The sequence below is a fragment of the Ostrinia nubilalis genome, chromosome 5, assembly GCF_963855985.1.
Source record: "Ostrinia nubilalis chromosome 5, ilOstNubi1.1, whole genome shotgun sequence".
In the NCBI taxonomy this organism is placed as follows: domain Eukaryota; kingdom Metazoa; phylum Arthropoda; class Insecta; order Lepidoptera; family Crambidae; genus Ostrinia; species Ostrinia nubilalis.
The window spans coordinates 11,742,550-11,762,525 of NC_087092.1; the positions used below are offsets into that span (position 1 = coordinate 11,742,550).

A 19,976-nucleotide genomic window follows, 5' to 3' on the forward strand; every position below is an offset into this window, starting at 1 on the left:
TGATGTCCTCTCAGCTTGGAAAGGGAAAACCCAGGATTGGGGGAGCGCTCCAGGCAATTTTCAGAACATTTCATAGGTAGTAGTAAATAATATTTATTTTATTATTAAAATTGAATATTTTGATATTGATAAAATTGACTATATCGTTCGATTCAAATTCCGAATATTTTTCAATCGATAATAATTATCGAGAATTATTAATAATATTCAATTAAAAGTTGTTCAATCCCTAGTCATGCATAGACTAAGACGGTAACCATGGAGATAGTTAGTTTGGTAAGTCACGTGTTAAATGTCAAGAGTGGAAAGTAAACATAGGATTCATGTTATTTATTTACGTGCAAAATGTAAGTAAGTAAATCATAAAAGTGGAACGCCGAGCTATTTCCAAAACCCGTCCAATATTATAATACAATTTGGCTGCGACAACTACAATACAGAACATCTCCCAAATCGATGTGCATAAAATAATATAATACAATACTAGTAAGTAAGAGGTTATGATAACAATATTGCTATTAATAAGTTTATAGAATTGGTCCGCCAGGAATAATTGTTCTTACATAAAGATTTGTGTCATTTAGAACCTAGAAAGTATTTTTTCGGCACTGTTGATCTAACGGCGAACAATGTATGGAGAAAGAACATTGTCCTTTAAATCAGACAGAGTATATAGTTGTTGCAATTCACGAAGGCGAGTGAACTTTACATGTGTGTAGGCTCGCTACTGTTTGTTTTTCAAAAGTTTTGATAGACAATACACTATCGTTATGTGCATGTACAATACACGTACACACATAAGTAGAGCTCACTCGCCTGATCGTGAGTTGCAAGAACTATTTTTTATTTTATTTATAATAGAGCGAATAATTAAGTTCCAACTTAAAGTAATTTTACCATTTATGCGAGTGAGGGCGAAAGCAACTTGCCAATGATAAGGAAGAAAGAGCAAAAGGTGACATCAATGATACACTACACAATAATTTATAATTAACCGCGTTCTGATTTATAGTAATAATTAGTATTATCGCATAGGTTTCTAGCTACAAAATACATTCATAAAGTTGTGTATTGGTAGACTAAATAATAAAATGTAACGTCACTAGGCTGGGTTGCACCCCCTTGCTATAACTTTAACAAACGTCAAAAATCTGTCAAACTCCAACTCCATACAAAAAGCACCGGTTAACGTTATAGTTACCGTAAAAGTTAGGTGGTGCAACTCAGCCTAAGTCTAAACTTACGTCACACTGTTTTGTCCAGTGACCTTACGATTCTCAATATTATGTTAATAATTTATGATATTTTGTATAAATTTCGATACTAAGACGTCACAGCCACTACTTGTATAACCGGCTAGACTTTCATTCTTGTTTACTCGTAAATATCTATGTTTTCTGCACACGAACTGTTAATATTATAAAAGGAACGATAAAATATGAAATGTCTAGCATTTCATATTATTTATTATACTATTTATTAACATTATAATAATTATGTTCTTTATGCCAACTGTCAGATAGGTATGTGATATTTTACAAGACTTTATTCTCGTAAAAAGCATTACCAGTATTTACCAGTTTCTTTGTTGTAGTTTTTTATCCACAACGGGAAAGCTCATGGCCCACATCTAAACTGATTAAAAATTATAAATCAGGCAGATGGAAGTTATGAGTCAGTTATAATAGTAAGGTTTTTTGTTACGAATAAATCATTTATTACACGTCACAGTTATAGAAACCATTTGGGAAACCTTTGGAAGTTTAAAATATTAAGGCTCTTTGGGAAATATCATGTTATTTCATCGTAAAAACCTAATAGTAGGTAAACACTTAGTTAAGATAATCCGAATAGAAGTTAGGTAAGTAGATATAGCTGATTTTTTCCGGAAAATCAAAGCGTAAAATTAATCAGTTTGATAGATAAATGGATCTTATAAACTAAACATGCTGTCATTTAGCATAACCACAGATATAGATATACCTAGATAACGCGAATGCACCTACTTCGCGTGTCCCGATCCCGATAAATCATCGGAATGAGCTGCCGCTGCTTACAGTCCACGCGCGTCTGTTGTTGCATGCGGACGGCCGCGAAAACTAGAAAAATGCCTCAATGTGTGATAATTAATTGCAATAAGCCAAAAACTTCGAGCTCCCAAAGGCAAGGACATATTTCCTATCACGGGTAAGTTATTTCAATATTATATTAAGTTTTAATTCATTTTAAAACATTTTTTTAAGTATTCCAAGCGTTGGTTTCAAGAATGTACCTAAAAACCTATAACTTACCATTCAAAATTTTTTTACGATACATTGCCGGGTTTGTTTTGAGCGTTTGATCTGACGTTATGTGTTAAGAGGCGATGTATAACGGACAAGCGCCACGGTCGCGCATCGCTTCGACTTCGTTGTACACGCAACTTCTCATTCGTCTGTCAAATTCAGCTACTAGTGTTGTTCGTTCTTCTACTTTAATCAATAATCGATTCTTATCGATATCGGACAGACGAATGATACTAATTATTATTAAAAAAATAACTCTCATATATAAATAAATATTCTAATTAATGTGTATTTGTAGTATTTATATGTATTTTTTTTCCTAGTTTCCCACAAGATGCAATATTAAAAGAAAAATGGATCGCGGCTACGGGACGGAAAGACTGGTTTCCGACTAAACATAGTACCATTTGTTCAATTCATTTTGAAAGTACCTGTTTTATTGACCCTTCAAAAAAGAAGAGATTGTTAAAAAAACGGCATGCCCCACTATACATATTAAAACGGATTGACAATGATGATGTGGTTAGTGAATAGGTTTAATGAGTAACAATATTTTTATTAATAACGTATAAAATACTAGCTGTTACTTGCGACTTCGTCCGCGTGGAATTTTCGCAATAAAAACTAGCCAATGTCCTTTCTCAAGGTCTAGACCATCTGTATACCAAATTTCATACAAATCCGTTCAGTAGTTTTGGCGTAAAAGAGTAACAGACAGACAGTTGCTTTCGCATTTATAATATTATAGTTGGGATTATATAAATTATATACATATTATATAAAGTTAGGATATAGTTAGGATTAGGATACATATAATATTATACATATATAATATATTATAGGTATTGATATTATAAATGCGAAAGTAACTCTGAAAATTAATGATACAAAAAAAATAATTATGTGTGACAACACTGGCGGCTCGAAAAATGCCCGCGCAGCAACGATGTATTATAATAAGCAATCTGTTTTAGAATTATACATTTTTATTTAAAATTCAATGAAAATATTATCTATTTAAACATTCCGTTTAATATCATTCGTCTGTATATCTCATTCGTCTGTGTATCTCATTCGTCTGTCAGATAATCGATTTCTGTGATCGTAGCGGTGCGTTGGGGCAACGGCGGCATCGGCATCTTTGAATCGATTACGATTTCCCGTCACTAAATGTTGGCTGTGACGTCACAGTAGGTATTAAAAAGTCGGCACGCTTGGTTTTAATACAGATCGTGTTACTTGCGTTATCTATGTATATCTATATCTGTGAGCATAACTTAACTAAACAAAAAGCATGTAAGAAAATTGTCAAACATCGTTTTAATTCGTTTATTTGTGTATTTAAAGGAATTAAAATGTAGGTAAATAAATAATCTCATCCTAAGAGATGGTGTTTTTTTAAGTTACTTACTTACATAACTTAATTACCTATACCTTCATATTATTATCTTACACATAACTTAATTATACCTTTGACTTTTTTTCCTCAATGGCAAGATTCTTATGGTGGAATGAAACACGTCTTCGCTAGTGTTATTTGTATAGTAATTACAGGGTGTTAGGTAAATGGGTATATGAGCCGACACTAGCCCATGTTAACATGGGCATATAAATGGTAATGGTGAAGTCAGAAAATTGATATCTTCATTTTAATTATTTTAATTTTCATACAAATCGGATTTTATACAATTTATTTTGTATTATTTAATACTAATTACATATAAGTATTATTTAATTTGTAGTTGTACATATTATACAGTTTTAAGTCACAATCAGTGGTACAGGCCAGGGATCGAGTACTAACATAACCTATGGATAAGCAGCCGCGATACCTAAAAATAACACGTTTCAAAACATATCGAGACAAAACATAGTCATTTATCGTTTAAAATATTACATAAGATAGAGATTATTCTGAAAAAAAAAATATGTCAGTTTATTGTTTCATCCAAGTTTTTCAAACTGTAGGTATGTGAGTAGGTTGGGAGCATTCAAGAATTACGTAACGCAATTTTTGAAGATTTTAGACTACTCCTCCCCCCCTTGGAACACACCGTAACGTTTTCTGTACCCCCTCTCTAAACGTTACGTAGGTAACACTCAAGTGACCATTTTTACCCTAAAGGCGCTAAAAGTTATGTTATAGTTTTTGTCCTTGGTATAGTTTTAATTGCTTTTGCGGTAATCATCTACACTATATATATAATATTATAATATATAATATATAATATAATATTATAAAGAGGAAAACTTTGTTTGTTTGTTTGTTTGGTTGTAATGAATAGGCTCAAAAACTACTGGACCGTTTTTAAAAATTATTTCACCATTCGAAAGCTACATTATTCACGAGTAACATAGGCTAAATTTTATTTTGGAAAATAATAGGGTTCCGTAAAATATGTAGATAATGTAGACCACGCGCGTGAAGCCACGGGCGGAAAGCTAGTACTAAATAAAACAAGAGATTTTTAATCCGCAACACCTGCGTATTTTGTTTATTTTTCTATACATTTTTGGCTTTACACACACACAATTGTTTTTCTCCGTCATTCCTATCCTATTTTAGCTTTTTTTACTAATAAACTCTTAAAATACATAACATGTTTATTTTAACCTTTGGGAATGCAATTATAAACAGAAACCCAACTGAAATTAAACATTTTACTCGAAATAAAATCGTATTCTTAACAAAATTCAAAAATAATCAACTATTAACCAAGTATCTAAGTAGGTCTATAAAAACAATTCGATTGAAATTAACGCTCCTCTGTCCACGAGTTTGCTAGCCACTCAGATTCTTTCATCACTGGCACCCGGAGTGCAGACGAAGACGGTTCTGGAATTGTCAAGCCACTTGCATCAACTTCGTCTTCGTCGAGCCAAACAAATGAAAAATGACGACCAGACTATAATACAAACGAAGGATTCCCCGTAAAACGTAAACGAAAAGGGTTGCCAATTTGGGAGTTTTAATTCCCTAAATTTTTATTGAAAAAAAAAGAAACAATGTTACGTAACGTCTTGTAAGAAAGACCCCCTCCCGCCCCTGTAACGCATCGTAACGTTTTACGAGACCCCCCTCCCCCCAAATTGCGTTACGTAATACTTGAATGCTCCCTATGTACTATTTACATATTAACAGTAAGAACAGTAGCATGCCTCTAAGATACCAATAACATCATACAGTAAACTTGAATAGGGTATTTGCCACCACCAATCAATTGACGTATACATGAGACTCTCCCATAGATTTTTTATGGCAATACTAGCCAGTGACGTCACTATTTTGCCAACTCAATTAAACTACTTTTTCAATTACAATCATCATCATCATCATCATGTCAGCCATAGGACGTCCACTGCTGAACATAGGCCTCCCCTAATGCTTTCCACGTTGATCGATTGGTAGCGGCCTGCATCCAGCGCTTCCCTGCTACCTTTACGATGTCGTCGGTCCACCTTGTAGGATTACAATGCAACCAATTAAAATTAATTAAGTTTTTAAGACCAGAATGAAGTGCCTTTTAAAAAAGTTGTTAGTAGATTATTGGGGTTGGGGAGTGATGGTTAATACCCAATTATTACTCAAATTAACAAGACATATTCGAGTCATAATATCGGGTCCAACAAACAAAGCACGCTATGACCAAAGTGGTCGTGGTGTCAAGCGACCACCATCCAAAAAACCACACCTTAAAACAACACTTCATTTACTGTGCTTATTTAAATAGTAATTTTGAGCATATCAGATAGACCATTTACTTTCCATTCAACTACCCTTTACAAGTTACTCATCATCTCCAAATTTAAAATCCAAAGAATTACTTAGGCTACCCACATCATGTTCACAAATGAAGAAGCACTTATGATCGCACTTTAGGTCGTTTAAGTGGCCGTTGTAGAACATCGTTCCGCAGGTCTCGTTGTCACCCCCGTCAGGCTGTTGGTTGCCCCATTTTGAATAACCACTGTTTTCTAGCTTTGTACCTGTAAAAACCGCCATTTCATGTGTTAGAAGATGCTATGCTTAGCAAGATGTGTATTTTAAACTGTTTTATATCATCAAATCGTCCATAGTACTTCTACTACGACTTCCTATGTCTATTTAGCCTAGGCGCAGACCATCAACTTTTAGTTGGCCGATAGTTGGGCTGTTAACAGTATGGAGATGTATGAAAGTACATTACACAGATTTGGTATCGGCCGATTCTTCATACAAATTAGAACCGGGCCCAACTATCGGCCAACTAAAAGTCGGTGGTCTGCGCCTAGGCTAAAAGGTTCGAAGACAATAAATATTTTGGACCAACATATGAAATATGAAAAACTCTAGAAAAGGCTCTTCAATGCCGCGTGATTGAACTAATCTAATAATAATCTTGAGTTTCAATAAAGTTTTGATTTAATTTAGTTGATTTTTTAAAATTTTACTAGAACTAAGTTTACATTTTTGCAACTCGATAAGTCCTACAAGTCCAGTGTGAGCTTAATAGGTAACATGCCAAACTTACCTCTAATGGTCTTCCATCCGTCTTTCCTTTTGTGGAAGCCCAAATGCACGGCGCCTCGCAAGAAGTCGCCCTGGACATCGTCCTTGGGGGCTTCTGCTGTGATTTTGACGAGGTGATCAGCCTCAGCTTGGCTGTCAATGATGGCCAGGTACGACGACTCAGCGCTGCACACTGCGTACGCTTCACGCCACGTCCTTGGGTCGAGGTGAAACTTGTAGCATTTACCCAGAGCTTCGTTGAATACGTAATCTGGATTATTTGACAAGAATAAGATTCTGTTTATAAATTACTTCAGTATAGTATAATATCTAAGTATGTATCGGAACTTTAAAACCTCATATTGCACCAAACACCAATCATCACACTTCATGGTTATCCGACTAGACTGCATAAGGAACAAGTTGTGGTCTTTCAATTTAAGGCGGATCTACAAAAAGGATGTCATCATCGTCAACGTCATTTCAGCCACAAGACGTCCACTGCTGAACTAGGCCTCCCCCAATGATTTCCACAACGCCCGGTTGGTAGCGGCCTGCATCTAGCGCCTTCCTGCTAACTTTATGGGGCCGTATTGCAATAGCTGAAAGGTTCAGCGACAAAGGTTTCCGAGACAGTCTCGGAAACCGTTTTAGTAAAAAAAAATTTTTAAATTTGGGCATTCGATATTTTACATAACCAGTTACATAGCCTAGCTAGGAATTGAACATTAAAACTTTAAAATAACACAATTTCAGTTTCATGGATCAAAATCTGCGAAGTAGTTCTGTCTATGCAAAGGCAAAACCGCGGGCAGAAGCTTGTATTTAATATTGTATAAATAACATGTGGCATTGAATAACATCATTTTCAGAAAAGGGAACAAACGGACAAAGATAATTTTCCCAATAGAGTCGTGAAACCTCACCCATATTAGGCATGTCGCACTTGATGTTCCATTCCAAAGAGTCGAGTGTTTTCTTGCACACGAAGGGGTACTTGTTGACGCAATTGACGTCGTTGAGGGTTCCGTCTCTGCGCATGATCACGCAGTCTTCCTCGCCGTTTGCATCGTTCGGTTCCCCGGGGCCCCAATTGGAGTATACGTCTGATATTGGCTGGCCTAGAATTGTCAGAATAAGTTAATCATGGATCTAAAACACCACACAAAACTATTAATCAGCAGACATACACGACATAAACTCGACTCGACTAATAGCACAAGCCGTGCAAAGCCATTAACCGAAAGAAACAACCTGCTCAGTTTCGCGGTCTTTTTCATGGTTCGACCACAGATTAATGACAAGAACGGGTTGAATGGGGAAAAAAGTTTAGTTAATGACTTTATTGGAGATTACTTAACTGGTGAATAGTTTTTAGACAAAAACTTATTACTGACATTACCGCTCTCGCTAAATCATTTTATTTTAAACCTGCATCAAGCTATAGTTAAAAAAATTCATAAAGAGGTAAACGGCCCGTGTCCGTTTACCATATTTTACTTTTTATTATCATCGCCAAAATTCAAACACTTTGTTGAGTTTCACGAGTTTAAGACTGTGGCATTTTAAGTATTTGTTCAACAAATGCGATTTTGTTACGAAGTCTTTAGTACTTAAGCTATAGGTAGGCTGAAATAAGAATACTAATGAAGTAATGAATGTTCAATTAGTACTTTGTCTTACGGTTCACTTACCCTCTACAGTCTCGAAGACACCCTTCACAATTAAGCTGGACACTCCAATGTACACCCAGGAGTAGGGTTGTGTTGCATTCCAGAACGCCAGCACAGCATTAGCTTCTCCCTGGTCCTCGGGTACCAAGAACGTGGCTCCTTCCATGGCACACACATCCTTGGCATCTTGCCACGTTTTGTGAATCGTATGGATCTTGTAAAAGCTCTCAGTCGCTTCTATGTATTTGTAGTCTTTGCGAAAAAACTTCTTTTCCCGCTGCGAATCTATGGTTTTGGAAAAATTATTGGGGTTTAATTAAAAACATTCATTCAAATAACCGCCCTTTGCCCCATCTGGGGAACATAGGACCTTAAGTTAAATCATTCAAGCAACATTCATATTTTTAACTATCATATCCTTATGAATTCTATTTAAAAACAAGTTTCCTAGAAATCCCCAGATAATAAAATAAAAAACATCATTTATTTTTAACAGTCCCTTTATTTTGGGACAATATTATTTGATCCTCTAAAAACTAATTGATCTTTTTTTGTATGTGCACTTTTAAAAATAAATGATGTTTTTTATTATATTTTATCCTTATATTAATTATTGGGTCTATATTAGTTGATCTACGGATAAATTATGAATGATCTTCATTAAAGGTAACATAATATTTATGTTTAACATACTCTTTTAATATTTGGTAAACAAAAATAATATTTGATCCTCTTTTTTAGTTATTGATCTTTAATTTTTTTAATTTGATGATTTTTATATCAAGTTTGCCTTTTAATATTGATCACCTAATAAATACATTTCGATCTATGTATAACTTAACTTTAAAATATATTTGATCTAACAAAAAATATTATTGGTTAATATTTTTAATTAAAAAATATCTTTTAATTTACGCGGTACTTTGTGGTGGAGTGACAATCGTCCGTCATTGGTTACTGAGTTGGCCAAGGGCTTAGCGGCCAATAAGCAAGCAGAATGGTACATTGCCATGTTTGTTTAAATTACAAGCTTTGCTTAGTTTGGGACTAGAGGCGCTATGTAAAATAATTTCTTACTTCTGACATCCCTGAATCCGACATCATAATTTTTACCTCTTTATTTTTTTCAAATCGCAAGGTTGATTTTCTCTTAGTATACCGATCTCGACCGTGATCAGTGACCATAAAGTCATCTGTCAACGGGTCGATTAGACACGATAAAAGCACTAAACGATATTTGTTTACTTTTAGTGCGACATCGGGTCGTAAGGACCTGATAAGTTTTTTTTTCCAAATATTTACTGTGTTTGACGAAACAATTGCAAAACAATATTTATCTTTCGTACTATTGAAAAGACTGAATATATATATCCATCCCGCATCAACGCATCCAGCACCTAAGGTCAATTCGACCCGATAACGCAGTGTGAACGTGTTAAGTATGCTTTTTTAATAAAAAAAATCTTTGAACATCAAGTGCCTTTAAATAGTTTCCATCCTTTGACTACAACTTAATAAAAATAAGTACCATAACATAATTATTTTGAAGGTTATTTGATATAGACAAAAAATAATTTATACAAATTGAATTATTTAAAAAGTATCACAATATTGAATATTTGGTGCTCATTTTTTTTATTTTTGAGGACCAACAAGTAACAATCAGGTATAATTTTTACATCTCAAATTTTTTTTGCGTAGTTCAAAAGATGTTAAAATATCGATCGATTTTATTTATTTTATGTCTCAAAGAAAGAGGATCAATCATTAAAATAGATGACCATTTAGATTTTTTTATTTGCCGTTTTTGCTAATTTAAAAAGATCATTTAAATACATGCCCTTTATTTTATCGTGACTGAAGCAGTTTCTCAAACAAATTCCAAAGTTCTTTTCTTTTTATTAATTAAAGCTTAATTCCATATAACATAATAATAACAACTTTATGGTCTATCAACAAGATGCAAATATTCTAATTAATTTTGGCGTCAGTCTTAGGCTGAGTTGCACCACCTAACTTTGACCGTAACTTTAAACGTTAACCGGTGTTTTTTGTATGGAATTTGACAGATTTATGACGTTTGTCAATGTTAAAGTAAGATGGTGTAACCCAGCCTTAATTATTAACTTGTGTGACCGGTTCTTTTTAATCTGTTTCAAAACGATGTGTTTATTACGTAACAAATTCTGAGCATTTGCTATCGTACAATATTAATGATTATTATAAAGAAAATAATAAGACATGGAACAAATAATGACACTCCATGTTCATAAAACAGCTCTTGAATTCAAACTCAAACTTTTTCCAAATAGGCTGAAATTACAATTTTAAATTTGCAAAAGGAGTACAGATACCTTTAATTTTACATTTAAGCCTCTGTGTTAAAATTGATTAAATAATAAATGTTTCTTTTCATACATTTTTCATATAAACCGTCCTGCACAAATCTGTAATTCTAAATTCACCAACCGCTATTCCAGGTCATTTTGTACATAAACAATTGAATAAATAAATAATATACTCACGGGAAATTTTCACCACGAGGAAAAACAAAAGAGAAATAAACAACGTTTGTCGAAACATTTTAAATACTGTCCTCAAGACGCGCGCGCACTTATTACACGAATGATCAACAATGAAGCCACGGTATTGAAGAAACCCATATTGGCACTGTTAGGGCGACCAAACATACTGGGAATCCTGGATTTTCCGATGTTATCTTTGAGGAAAATGCTTAACAGACAATGTCTGATCCAATGATTTTCTTTTAACTAAGTATGACTGTAAAGAATTAACTAGTTACGCCCGTACTATCGGCCCGGTGTACCCGATGCGATGTCTCTGTTCAAAAATAAAAATATTGTGGGCTGCTTTTTCGGGTTTCAAAAAGTTACGCACCACCAAGATAACTATAATATTGCAGATAGCTCATTGATATTTAATACACATAGCCCATAGGTAACTAACTGATTGCTTCACGATTTTCAGAATGTTTAGTTTAATTTATTCGTTTACTAAAGTTAATTAATAAAGAACTCAAATCACCAAATGTTTTTTCGGACTTTGTAAAAAAATATCCTTATGAAGACTTGGTTGCCCTACGTCTCCACACATCGACATGTGTTATTCCGATAAAATACCCACACAGCCACTTATACAAAACAGGAAAATCTACCAAGAGGTCAGTAATCAGTATCTTGAGATGGTCGTCGTTTAGCAATTAAGTAAAACTTGTTATGATACGATTTTGATATTAAGTAAAAAATAATAATAATTTAAAAAAATGATTGAGTAGGTATACAAAATGATGTCAGTAATGATGTTACTAGGCAGTTTATTTAATAAGTGGTGTAAATTGGTGGGATTCCCAAAGACAAAAATGATGCGGGTGAACGCTTTGTACCTACAAACGGTCTCTTCGCAAATAACTTTAAATATACAGGGTGTTTGGTAAATGGGTATATGAGCCGACACTAGCCCATGTTAACATGGGCATATAAATGGTATGGTGAAGTCAGAAATTTGATATCATCATTTTATTTTTTTAAATTTTTATACAAAATAAATTTTATTATAAATTCCGATTTGTATGAAAGAAAATTAAAATAATTAAAATGAAGATATCAATTTTCTGACTTCGCCATACCATTTATATGCCCATGTTAACATGGGCTAGTGTCGGCTCATATACCCATTTACCAAACACCCTGTAGATGTCACTATCTACTCATAATAAATTACTGTGTTGCTATAAGTGATAAATGAAGTAAGAAACCTTACCGATGTTCGTAAAGGAGAAATAAAAGACAATAATATTTTTTATAATTTTATCTTGAGGTGTAAGTTTATTCGCATAACAATGTTTCATACAAATTTCCTCATTTTGTACACACCTTTTCTCGGTTTATTTTGTAGTTATTATCTTTTATAAAAGTTGGCTCTCTAAAATTTTAACATATCGTCATGTCTGTTCCCTATATCTAATTCGCTTCACCGCTGTTGTTAAATTAATTAATAACACAGGATTTACTAAGGCAAAGTATTAGAAAGAAAATAATAGTTATTGCGGACTAAGATTTATGAAATAATAAAAAAATGTGTTTCGAGAAACACGGAATGGGCCCTTAGAGCGTAAATCAGCCTTCCTATATCGTTCGACGTGGCACTAGAAGTGAGTAACTTGGCCTTAATGTTCCACTGCGCTTGGTGAGTGCTCAGTGCAAGTATCAGACAGAAACCACATGACGGAGGATTGGTGCGCCTGCGCCACTCCACGCGAGATGGTTTGCTATATGGCTTTAATGTACAGCGCGACCCAGATCTTAAGAGCTAACGATTTTATGGTTTATTCTACTGGTCGTAGGTTGAGCGCCAAAAATTCGCTAGCCTGAAGATTGCGGTCGCACTGTATACTACAACCCGCGATGATAAACGGAAAGAACTGCTTCGGATACCTCCCGTTCTTATAGCATGTCGAGTGAGCGAGAGGTGCCTGAAACTTTGCAGTGTTTGTCCGCGCGGGTAGTACGAGGATTGACCACTGCTGCCAGCGGCGGCTCAATAAATAGGTCACGTGGGGTGGCGCGCGCGCGGCGGCCGGCGGTACGACTAATTAATTCCTAACAGACATTGCACAAATCGCACTGGTATCAGTGGACTTGAAGCCAGTCCACGAGGCTGCCAGTTACACCTAATAAGAAAATTCGTTACTAAATAACAACTAAATCACTTTAAAATCAATTCAAAATTTACATTATTCGCCTTATCAATGTAAACAAATCTAATCTGCTACAAAAAATTAGCAAATTTAAATACAATAATCACCTAGTCCTTCTATATAAAATTAATCCCTTAAGTATTAGAAAAACACAATAGTGAGAGTGAGTTGTCGCACTCACTTGTGATATAGCTTATTATGCTCTCCACGTGTACATTCAACGAATGAATAGCGAAATATATTGCGTTGACACATTAAAACTAAAAATTGACTGTACATTTTATATTTATGTAAATATTTGTACATATTGCACTCTGAAGTAACAAAATTATTAAGAAAATCTGACGAAACGAAGAATATATACGCAGAACAAATTATTCCAGTAAATACAAATTCAATGATAATAGAAATCACAATGTTCATAGCTCGTACACTATACTAAGTCCCTATGGCTTACAAAGCTTACAAAAGATAAATACAGAGGTCATTTACAAAAAATATACTTCTACCCAAATAATATAAAAATAACAACAGCCATCTGTACTTCTCTAGATGAATAAAATTAAACGTCATATGTCACACATATGACAGATTCTAATTTTTTATTTACAATGGACAGAGTGCGGACCTGTCCAGAAGTCCACCGATTATTATTAATAGACTGGACGTGCCACGTTTGGTCACTACAATACTTAACGCTTCCCTACTAAAGTAAAATGTATAGGTTTAAAAAAAAGGCAATCGAAGAAGTACATCGGATTGTAACAGTCGAACCATCGTGCTTTCCTAAGCCAGTCTTGTCGTACGTTTGTCGTCTCCTTCCCACACTTCGACCAACTCGGTGTTCAAAATTGCTGTCTCCATTTTACATTATTATCCCAATAAGCGATATAAACTTATCATCTTACTAATGTTCCATTATCAGCTAAGACACAAATTATATAGGGTATCTCATTACTTATTACTTTCTCATGTGAGATTATTACATACTTAATAAATCTATTACAATTTCGAAATTGAATAATATGTATCAAATACGACCGGCTGTGCACCCACGGGATCCGAAAACTACGAAGCTACATGAAACTACGCGTCAATGATGTATAATTACTTATCGAATGGCAGTTATATTTGTCACAAACCTCAGATGTGGACCGTGAAGCAGCGTTTCGAGAGAAGTTTAGAGGACCGCTTACGATCACATCTCAGATATAAGGCATCGTATCATAGCGACAATCATATTATTCGTGATCACTTCATTACCTATATTGGACGCTCGAGTGCAGGTGCAGTGTTCCTCTATTTATATTTTTCGAGTTTCACTCTTGACTTCGTCGTAAAATAACTTCGATAACATAACTTTAGTACCATAATTGACGGTACTGAGCAAATGATTGATTATACATTCATATCGAATATCGTCTACACATCCAATCTTATCACATAAGCATTAGGCGGTTGATATTTTAAGCAACGCCGCGCCTGCACACGCTTGCCCGACACTAAGAAATTAAACTTAGATATCCGTTATGATCGCACGCATACAGGATCGCACCATGTTTTATACGTTATAATGGCAGTGTGTTCGTTATCATATCAATTACGCCCCTATCGGAGCACCTAAGACACTCCGTGACATTTTGTGCTTCGTTTTCTATTTTAGAATCGCCTAATGCTAGAATAAAATTAATATTAGTCGAAAAGATGTATCCGAAGCGAACTAGCGCGCGGCCCGCGGTGCCAGCCCGATCGTCTCACGCTGTTATACGTATATTAAGAAATGCATTTCCAAAACCCCAAACATACATGTAAATATACAACACACTTAATGGCATGTAAAGAAGACATAACACGCATCACTCAGACCTAACTTACAGCTTAAACGCGTAGAATGGATGGTGACACGATCTGAATAGCCCGTCGAATGATGATGCAACGATTGGTGTTCTAACTTACTAAGATTCAGACGAAGAAGGCTTGCGACGGCCACTGTACAACAGACGAGTCCAAATGAACCGAAATAATGCCCGCGAGAACTGAAACACTTATCGTATCAACAACGCTTAGTGGTACTTGAGATCGATTAATTTTAGGTTCTATATACTATGATTTCCACTCATCAACAATGTAGGTACACATTACAGGTAACGCGAAATAAGGCATATCGTATGTGAATCGTTTATAGCTTTTGTGGGCAGTTTATGTTGTTTATTTACTTCACTATAATACGTCGATCGTAGTAACAAGTCGGAGCCAGGTTTGGTTATGTTCGGGCCACACTGCGTGCATGTCAACTATCAACATTACACGTTACGTGTCTACTATACCAATATTGTTCCCATAGAATAAGCTCGGCCAAAGAGTCGTATAGATCTATTTTAATTTGAAGCGATACAAAACATATTTAGCTGCCATTTTGTACTATAATACAAGTTGATATCATAAGAAAACTTAATTTCGTAGGAGATAACCCGAGAAGTTATCGAGAGGTGAAAGAGAGTGGAAGATTTTGGGAATTTCATTCGAACGCTAACCCTTCTAATTTCATATCTACATAACAGCTGCCTTACGACATGCACGCAATGTTATACGATCAGAATTATATAACGCTGTACTCATTGTATAACAACTGAAACAGATGAGTATTTGTAGCCAAACCTGTCTCAGTATATCTTAGATTTTAGAACATTTATGTGACACGTACACAAAGTCTCTAATGCTGCTTTTATAATTATGCTTATGGAATAAATTGCACTGACTCTCACGAACATTCGGCCTCAATAAGTGTTAGCACGTATACGATTAACCGAACAGCGTAGAACATTTAACACTTTATTCGTATGGCTTTGAGTACACAATCATATGATCCGCGTTCAGCTATCGTAGTAAAAAAATCTACCACACACCACAGGTTAAAAATATAGTACAAACAAAATACTAACAGAACACCCAATGTATCTGCTAGGCTGTGGCGTTCGCAGATCATAACCGACCGTGTACTAAGCCTATCGCAAACTGACTGACAGACACACATTACCTAATGTAACACAAGAACATGTAACTGCAGTACAATTAGTGTAAAATGCGAGTAGAGCGTGTATTTCGTTAAAAAGTACCTAACAGACAGAAACTATTGATGCTCGTGTGAAAGCTACCGACAGTAGAATCTTTATATGTAGTAAGACACACTTATCTCAGCCTAAGTAAGATAATTCAACATGTTATAAATGTAATCACAGCAATAATAAATTATAATTACTCATTTACTCGAGGGACGTGGGCACAGGACAATGGAACATGAATCTGAACAAAATTCGACAGAACACGATAACACGTCTGACATAAACTATATACAAACAAATCGCGCCGGGGCGGGCCGCCGGCGGCCGGCGGCGACCGGCCGTTCAAGTCGTATCGTGAATTTGTTACTCAACATATAGTTAATTTTGGTAAATAAACATTATCAACTTTTCACCCAATAGAAACATTTCATATATTACTTTTTGTTATAACTCTCATAGTTTATGTACGTATTTGTAAATTTAGGAGGTGTACTTATCGAACGTAGTCTTATCATACAGTCGTATCCGAGTGACCAACTATAAATCCAGTCGTAAACGAAATAACCGCGCCGCCGTCGGCCGGAGCGAGGGCGGTCGCTCCCGCCGGCGGGCGCTAAACGATCAACACTAAATATATTCTCCGAACGTTCAACAACACATATATTCACTAATCTCTCGCACGTCGTCGGTCACCGAATACGTAAAAGCGTCCCTTATGTGGTAAAATTTGCACAATCCTTATAAATACGTTCACGTCCGACGCGGTGTCCGTGCACTTCACTAAAACTAGCCAGTCTATGAGCGTTCTCTCCTCGGGGGTGCGGGGCGCTAGAGTAGTGATGGTCGACTCGAGTAACTAACTCGAGTTAACTCGAGTTGGGCGTAACTCGAACCCACTCGAGTTGAATTCTCTGACTCGAGAACGTAACGTAAACCGATTGGAACCGACATGGAGCGAAGTTTGCCGATCATTTGAATGAAACTATGTTCATTCATCCATTCACAACATACAAGTGGCACAATATGTATGTATATTTGAAGTTAACTTTAAACTGCCGGTTATTGTTGTAGATTTTCGTGTTTTATGTTCTGTTTTTGAAAAATGCCGGGTGATAATAAATATCAATATTTTTTAAAATTAAAATTCAAGCCATTTCAAACAATAATTTCTTTCTTACTTTAGTTAGTATGACTCTCCCAATACATTATAAATGAATATTACTCGTATTGGGAAGCTGAGTAATAATAATTAACTGGTAAAAATTAAAAAAAGCATTTACTCGTCCATCCAGTTAACCGAGTTACGTGTACTCGGGTTAAATCGAGTTTTTTTTCCGAGTCCCATCACTACGCTAGAGCAAGCCGCGGGGCGCGGGCGAGGCATCGCGATCGCGTGGGCGGGGCTAGAGCGCCGTAGCGCCGTCGGCCACCAGCGGCGCCTGCGCCGTCGACACGTCGGCCACGTCCCAAATCTCCTCCAGGAACGGCGGCAGCTTCCTGTTCTTGAGCTTCAGCGAGATGCACATGTTCGAATTCTGCATGCCCAGCGTCCGCAACTCGGTAAGCACCGACAGAATCTTCGCGTAGATGACGGCGCAGCGTGGCGAAGCGCTGTGCTGGTTCATGATGTACACCCGCAGCGTGTTCAGGTAATACCGCTGGATCTCTTCTACTAGCTGTGGCTGCTCTAGGCCCGGCCGATCTGGAAATTGCAGGTTTATTCGTTAGACATTAGTCATCAGAATCAGGGAATAATTGGCTGGACTTACTAGGTCTCTAAATAGAGATGTTACAGACGTCGCGACGTCTCAAAAACACTGGCGTTTTACACAGTTGCAATATGTGATCATGATCGATCGATCAGCTATAGATATTCTATACAAGAGTTACAGTGGTGGGAACAAAAATATTGAGTGTCCAATGTCCATCGACATCGAGTACATACGACAAAACGTACGCCATTCCCGCCTTGCGGTAGTTGTCGCGAGTATACGCCTGGTTGTTGGCGAACAGAACGCCTGTTTCTCCACAATATTGTTGCTACTAACCCGAGAATATAACGATGGCAGTGAGGAGCGCGTAATGCACGTTGTCCATCGACATCGAGTACATGCAGCGACAGAAGTGCAGCAGGTCCTCGATGACGTACGCCATGCCCGCCTTGCGGTAGTTATCGCGTGTACGCCTGGTTGTTGGCGAATAAAACACTTGCGTCACCAATAGCAGTGTTGTTACTCACCCGAGAATATAACGATGGCAGTGAGGAGCGCGTAATGCACGTTGTCCATCGACATCGAGTACATGCAGCGGCAGAAGTGCAGCAGGTCCTCAATGACATACGCCATGCCCGCCTTGCGGTAGTTGTCGCGAGTGTACGCCTGGTTGTTGGCGAACAGAACGCCTGTTTCACCATAGTATTGTTACTCACCCGAGAATATAACGATGGCAGTGAGGAGCGCGTAGTGCACGTTGTCCATCGACATCGAGTACATGCAGCGGCAGAAGTGCAGCAGGTCCTCGATGACGTACGCCATGCCCGCCTTGCGGTAGTTGTCGCGGGTGTACGCCTGGTTGTTGGCGAACAGAACGCCTGTTTCTCCACAATATTGTTGCTACTCACCCGAGAATATAACGATGGCAGTGAGGAGCGCGTAATGCACGTTGTCCATCGACATCGACTACATGCAGCGACAGAAGTGCAGCAGGTCCTCGATGACGTACGCCATGCCCGCCTTGCGGTAGTTGTCGCGAGTGTACGCCTGGTTGTTGGCGAACAGAACGCCTGTTTCTCCACAATATTGTTGCTACTCACCCGAGAATATAACGATGGCAGTGAGGAGCGCGTAATGCACGTTGTCCATCGACATCGAGTACATGCAGCGGCAGAAGTGCAGCAGGTCCTCGATGACGTACGCCATGCCCGCCTTGCGGTAGTTATCGCGAGTGTACGCCTGGTTGTTGGCGAACAGAACGCTATCCGACACCGCGTCGTACCGCCTCGCTACTCGCAGCATCATCACTTCGCTTGAGCATGCCTGTAGATAGAAATAATACTTAGTTAATAAAGCTCGCCCCTTTAAAATAGACTTATGCCCGTTTTCACCATCAGTCAAAATTCCTGTTATGTTTTTATAGGGGTCACTTAAAAACTAAGGATTGATGGTGAAAACGGGCATTAGCTGTAAAAATGGAGTTAGCAGAACTCTAGTTCTTCCTTACGTGAATGGAGTAAGCTGGGTTAAATTACTTTGGTTAGGGGTGTTATTATTTTATTGGAAGCTTGAATCAGCCCGAGTGTCAGAACGTAACTGCGCTTTCGATTTGAGTGATAAGTCCAAACAGATATGTCTGACCAGGAGATCTTTGACCAGGAGAATTAGAAATCTTATGATAATAACAAAGTATGTACCTTTAATAATGTGATCTGGTCAGGTTGTGAGATCTTTGAGAAACCAGGTAGGCCTTTGGCAAACTCGACTATTAGCTGTACTGTGAGGATGGTCATTTCTGTGATCTGGCGGAATGGCATGTCTGAGTCTTCGTCTTCTTCATCTGCTGATTGCCAAGTCTGGAAACAAATAAAACAATGTTTTAGCTTTTTACTGATAGCGTACAATACAAACAAACAAACTTTCCTCATCAATTGATATTCGTATTTTAAAGTAAAAAAACAAAATACCTCTGGCCATAGTCACGCAAATTACTCTTTACATAAAAATTGTTTCTTTCGCACTTTTTTTTCATTTGTTT

General features: G+C 36.9%; 2 protein-coding genes across 3 annotated transcripts in view; both read right to left on the bottom strand.

Annotated features, from left to right (window-relative positions):
• Window positions 1-3,928: 3,928 nt before the first annotated feature.
• LOC135071942 (macrophage mannose receptor 1-like) lies at window positions 3,929-11,095 on the bottom strand. 2 transcript variants are annotated; one of them, XM_063965838.1, is made up of 6 exons: window positions 10,973-11,095; window positions 8,469-8,732; window positions 7,701-7,895; window positions 6,797-7,045; window positions 6,124-6,272; window positions 3,929-5,121 (listed from the first exon to the last, which is right to left on the bottom strand). In XM_063965838.1, exons 1-6 carry the CDS (start codon window positions 11,028-11,030, stop codon window positions 5,089-5,091), a joined length of 948 nt encoding a protein of 315 aa, XP_063821908.1. In that variant the 5' UTR covers window positions 11,031-11,095; the 3' UTR covers window positions 3,929-5,088. The 2 variants fall into 2 exon arrangements, with proteins under 2 accessions (XP_063821908.1, XP_063821907.1); XM_063965837.1 differs by having other exon boundaries at window positions 3,929-6,272.
• Window positions 11,096-12,260: 1,165 nt separating this feature from the next.
• LOC135071946 (ecdysone receptor) overlaps window positions 12,261-19,976 on the bottom strand; it is a 32,060-nt gene continuing 24,344 nt past the window's right edge. The window contains exons 5-7 of the mRNA XM_063965841.1: window positions 19,636-19,794; window positions 19,039-19,261; window positions 12,261-17,928 (exon numbers count right to left, since the gene is read on the bottom strand). Coding sequence (XP_063821911.1) covers window positions 17,630-17,928; window positions 19,039-19,261; window positions 19,636-19,794 — 681 coding nt within the window. The 3' untranslated portion in view covers window positions 12,261-17,629. The remainder of the gene's footprint in view (window positions 17,929-19,038; window positions 19,262-19,635; window positions 19,795-19,976) is intronic.